The 6,000-nt window shown below is 40.3% G+C and overlaps 1 protein-coding gene across 1 annotated transcript in view; it reads left to right on the top strand.

The window, feature by feature from the left end:
• Positions 1-5,009: 5,009 nt before the first annotated feature.
• LOC128380274 (potassium/sodium hyperpolarization-activated cyclic nucleotide-gated channel 1) overlaps positions 5,010-6,000 on the top strand; it is a 70,589-nt gene continuing 69,598 nt past the window's right edge. The window contains exon 1 of the mRNA XM_053340021.1: positions 5,010-5,362. Within this exon, the coding sequence (XP_053195996.1) occupies positions 5,010-5,362 (353 nt within the window). The remainder of the gene's footprint in view (positions 5,363-6,000) is intronic.

The raw sequence follows: 6,000 nt of genomic DNA, 5'->3' as shown, positions 1-6,000 counted from the left end.
TTATACAAGAGCTCTGCTGTGTAGATCTAATTATGATATGGAAATGCCAGCTGTCACATTAAAGTAACTGGCATGTAACTGGTTGACACATTTGATTGATGTATTAAGTTCCACCCCACCATCCTGTTGCAACATACATCCTGGTAATGAAGTAAGATCTTTCCATGTTTAATACAATATTGTATGGTGTCCAACGGTTGACATATTTGTTTACAGCTTGGGATCCCAACAACCAACATCTAGGGATTCTTCTGCACATCAGAAAACTGGAACTTTTGCTGGTAATGAAGAACAGAGGGACTGATTTTGTACAGTGAGAATTACATTCTTTGGATTTCTAAATTTGATGTATACAGTGCAACCCTGTCTCTCGTCATCTTCTGATCGTCTTTTTGACGGAGCTTCGTGATGCTCTCATTTGTTTATACCAGTCGCTTTGCTGATTAAGTCAACCTTGGCCTCAGCTGGTCCCAATCCAATGCCTCTGCCTCATCCCTGAGGTCTATGATACCCTGATAGTCTCAGCTGGAGACGGACCAAAGCTTGCAATCCTATTACAACACCATCTTCCCAGCCCCAATCATGGTTTAATTAAAGTAGTCAGTCATGGGACAAGAGTCCAAAGAGGACAAGTGAATTAGTAGTCATGTCTGGCCCAGGAGGTGGAAGATTTGTATTTTTAATTTGTGTCAGTTATTGAGCTCGGCCTCTCAGATGTTTCAGTAACACTACAATGGACGAAAAGATATATTTACTTTCAAAATTTACTGCAATAGATACAGTAACACTACACAGATGATTTATCCCCATGTCACTTTAAGCTTAATTCAAAATGTTGTGAGCAGAAACAATGCCTCTCGGTACAATAATCTGGCTATACATTGAGTGACTTGCAGAAAATGAAAAGGGGCTAAGGGGGGCATTGTAACACAATGCTGCCATCCTGTATCTTGCTGATGCTATTTGTGGCATAAGCAATGGCTGGCAGTGCAGGGACATGTAATGTTTCATGTCCAGATGAGGTATTGACTGTAAGCAGAGATGACTGGGTGTAATCTTAGAGACACAATGCAATTTCATCAGGGCCAATGAAACAATCAGAGGAATGAGTAACTCATGTTATCTTGCAAGGAAGCAGAATATTTGGTCCACTATTTTTTGGATATTATGTATTTTGATATATAGTAGGCAAAATGATATCCCAATGTGATTGACTAAAACTTGGTGCAACATACAGCATTTAACTGTATAAGCTTAGAAGTATCAGTTTTGGGAGGTCAAACAAAAGCATGAATTTAGTGAGCGAAAATCTAAATAATTACAGTTCACTTTTGAGATTTTTTTTAATTCAACAGAGTTATCCTGCAGCTTGGTAACGCTGTAAATGAATGATGAGATTTGGCCAAATCTAAATTAAGATTTACCCTACATGAATCCATCTTCATCTGTGACACACAATCTCCACTTGGTAAATTCACTTTTGCTGTATTTATTCTCTTGACACGTGAATGGGACATCTGGGATTTGCACTTTGTTCAATATCAGTATTACTTTAATCCATAAATCTTATGCAACATTTTTCTCTCTCTCAGTACCCCTCCCTGCCCCATTAACTGTGTAGCTGAAGTTACACAAGCGTTGTGTAGGGTAAACAGTTGGCATGCCAACTAATCCAACCCAATACAAACCTAGCAGAGAGAGAAAAAGCATAACCCCCTCCCACCACCAAAAAAAAAATCAAGGGATGTCTGTTTCAATTAGGATAACATTTGGATCATTACATAATAATTCACCACCAAACATGCATAATATCGCAGCTAATGTCCTCTCTAGTGATGTACACAGCCAGCTGAGGTTTTTGTGTGGCGATGAAAAGACTGTGTGTGTGTGTGTGGGCTCTGTGTGGGTATGTAATGCCGCGTTGTGGAAAGAGACTTAACCTTTGTGAATGGTGGTCTTTGACTCAGCCAATAGAATGATTGAGTTAATAGTGTTTCTGTTGTTTTTTGTTTTTGTTTTTTTAATGTGGATTTTATAAAAGCTGGTGCTAAGTGGTTGAATATATTTATTTATTTAAAAATCAATCAAAATTTTTAATGCAATTTTTAATTCACAGTAAAAGTCAAGGTAAAATGTACAAAGATAAAAGTCTCTCAAAGATGAATATATTGGTATACGGTATAATCCTTTAATAATCTAAAGTACAGTATACGCTGTCAGTCTGAAAGTTGCTGTTTTCAGCGGTGAGGCTTCAGAGATGATAATGTTGACTGGTCCAGACTGAAATATCTCAATCATTGTATGGATTGTTAAATAATCTAACACAGACATTCATGACCACTTTGATGATCCTGTGATTTTTCCTCTTGTGACATCATCAAAATTTTAATTTGTCTAACAGTTTGCGTACAGCTAAATACCTGCAGAACTAATGACATTCCCATCAGCCTCAGCTGTACTTTGTGTTTAAAGATTATTAGCTAATGTTCAGATGCTAACACATTAAGATGCTAATCATTATCCCTACTTAAACCTGCAGTATGGAATTCCTGTCTCCCCCTCCTGGCAGTGCCACTAGTAGTTACCTGGATGCGACTCAAGTTTATGAGAACATGTGTAAGCTGGTCCGCCTCGCAGCTGTAAAATGCAGGATAAATTATTTTGAGTGTCACAACCCCTGAAAAATGACTATTTTTTAAAATCAGAATTTGATCCATTCTGTCCGATAACATTTGCTTACTTCTGGTTAGCTGGAAACCAATCATTATTAGAATCACTAGTTGATGTAAAGACATCATTACTAGTGTGCCAGCATAGAAATGGCATACCCCACACGAGATTAAAAAAATCTGTATACTGTTAAATACAGAGAGATTTACCTGGCGGTGATGGGCTTAATCAGCACTGCGTGAACTCCTTTGGCAAGGGCAGCACCCCAGGTTTAACTTCAGCATGTTAGCATTGTCATTATGAGCATTTTAGCAGCTGTGCCTAATTACAGCTTCACAGAGCAGCTAGTGTGGCTGTAACCTTCAGTTTTGTTTCATTGTACTGACATCAGGAGATACATCACAACAGCAGCATATTAAAGGGTGCACTTAGAAAATGATTAGGGAAAAAACTGTGAAAATGTATTTATCACATACCCATAGCATTATATAGTCTCAACTATAATAACTATAAAATAAAAATACTGTGCTTTTAATATTTGTCATTATCTTGAATCATCACTTCACTGCATTGCACAGGGAAAGATTGTACTTTTTTTACACTACATTTATATAAAAGAAAATCTATATCTGTTTATTTGTTAACCTATCAGTAATAAAGATCCAATTGCATAACAATGACAACCACTATTCTGCATGAGTACTTTCCCTTTTGCTTTTTTATTTGTAGTTAATTAGCATTTTAAACTTTTATTTGTAATTCTTTTTTTTTTTGGTCTAATATTGTTACTTTTACTAAAGTAAATGATCTGAGTACTTTTTCCTTCTATATGTAATTGTATGACAATCAAGCATATCTAATCTTATTTTTATGTCAGTATGCTTGACATGGAGGTGGTAGCATTTAATGCATTACTGCAGCTTCAACCAAATGTAAAATATTCTGGATCTTATATGTACTGCATTTCCATAGGTCTAGTTGAGCAGATGGATTTGTGTGTCATGGGTCATGTGTACTGCAGCGATGCCATCATGGGGAAAGCATGAGCTGGGGTGCTCTCTGCATGCTCTCTCTTTCTCTCTTTCTGCATCTCTTCATCCACTTTCCCAAGTCAGTTATTTTCATCCTGTCTTTCCTTCAAATACCATTACTCATCCTGTTTGCTCCATGCTTCTGCTTTCCCCATTATCTATGATAAATATTCCTCCCCCATCACTTCATTCCCCTGCTATTTTCTTAGAGCACAGTTTCACTGTTTTGTAATTCAAATCTCCCAAATTGTCCTCCTTCAAGTTTACCGTTTAATCTCACAGTGTAGGTCATTTCTTTTTCCCCTTCTTTTGTTCATCAGTAATCACCTTCCTTTATTTGGACTGGTGCCCTCTGTGAACGTTGTTGGTTTATGAAAACAACAATGAACCCACTAATTTAATTAGAAATGTCTGAATGAACATGGTGTTTGAAAAAAACTAAAATTGAAGGTTGGTGGGAAGAATTAGACGTTTAAGAGGGTGTAAGAGGTCATCCCTCATTTATACAGCATCAAAAGGATTTTAGCTATTGCCTAATTAACTCTGGTTTAAAATGCACCATGCAGGTGATTTTATTTGGAGCATATTGTCTACTTGCAAGGTGCCACAAACAAGTAGCTTGCAGACTACAAACTCTAAATGTTGGCTCATATCAGCAACACCTTTCAAGGTGTGATTTCCACAAAATGTTCATGTAGTTTTCTCACATGACCAGTGACACTAAGTATGATCACGCCGACATAACAATATGTTTCACCGTGTTGTCTTCTCCTCAGTAGTGAACAAACCTGCTGCCAGCCGAGCCACAGGAAGCACACATGGTGTATCAACTGTTTTTTCTTTTTTAAACAAGAAGAAACAGCACGTCTTCATTGACTTCATATATCACTGAATTACAATCGATCTGTTCCCATGATGTTGGCTTCCTCCTGTCATGTGTGAAACTGGTGACATATGTGGATAGAGGAGGGCGCTATCATGAGACACATTATGTAAATAAGGTGCAGGAGCATGTGCCAGTTAAACCGCAGTGCCGTGCGAAGTGAGACGAGGCAGAGGCTTTTGGACGGTAGGAGCCCGGGCCGTCGGTAGATGGCGGTAACCCAAGAAACCTGATCCACCGGGCTCTCTGGCACTCTGTCTCAGTTTGCAGCACTCGCGTTGAAGGCAGGGGAGCTGAACAGTTTTGAAGGACATCAAAAGAAACAGGAGAGCCCTCGGCGGGTCCTCTCGAGTTTTACGCACAGTCCTCCCGAGCAGGAGACGGAACGCTTGGCCACAGAGAAAAACGGGAAAACTAAGAACACCATGGAAGACAAATCTAATTCGTTCTCCAGCAACAAGGAGGAGAAGGCGGATGGGAATAATGTTTTTCAGAGGCAAGACTCGATACAGAAAAATAACACGGGGAGCCAGAACAAGGACCATGGCAACTCAGTGGGCTTCAAGGGGGAGAGGGAAGAGGCCATGGTCGGGTTTGACGATCTGGAGGGGGCGGCCAGGCAATCTGGTTTTATGCAGAGGCAATTTGGGGCCATGATGCAGCCCGGAGTCAATAAGTTCTCCTTGCGTATGTTCGGCAGTCAGAAAGCCGTGGAGAAAGAGCAAGAGAGGGTTCAAACGGCCGGATACTGGATCATTCATCCATATAGCGATTTTAGGTAAGGGCTGGAAAAGACACCTGCTCACCCTCTCCCCTCCCTCCCTTTTTTTTTATCCACCCCTCCCGTCACCCTAGGGTCTGCAAGCTGTACACTTTCACACATAACGCTCTGTCATCAGCACACGCACAGCCTGCCTGCCCCAAAGCGCTAATCTACCTCTGTATTTAGGCAATCGGGCTTCCGCTGGCTGACGGCTTCACTGTCAAAATGTGCTTTGCGAGTGTGTGTGTGTGTGTGCATGTGTGTGTTTCATTGCGGCATTTTTATCATAGCCTAATAGAGAGAGGGACGTGTTTAAGGCTACAAAGGTGTATCAGTGTGAAATGTCCTTGGAAAAAATGATGGTGAATGTCATGATTTGAAAACACACACACACACACACACACACACACATACACATACACACACACAAGCGCACCCATTCTGGTTGTTGCACACTTAACAGCACAGTGTCAGGTCCTCATTGCGACATATTCAGCTTCTATAGGGGCGACAGTACCTGCACACAACGTGACAATGCCGATGCACCATCACGGTTGTAAACATTTCATAGGCGGCGGTAAGACGGCTGGGCCTGTGTGTGTGTGTGCAAGAAAAAAAATCTCACAGAATGCGGTAAAAATCGTGCAGGGGAA

Source organism: Scomber japonicus, chromosome 19 (genome assembly GCF_027409825.1).
Source record: "Scomber japonicus isolate fScoJap1 chromosome 19, fScoJap1.pri, whole genome shotgun sequence".
Lineage (NCBI taxonomy): Eukaryota > Metazoa > Chordata > Actinopteri > Scombriformes > Scombridae > Scomber > Scomber japonicus.
This window is presented reverse-complemented; position numbering and strand designations above follow the sequence as displayed.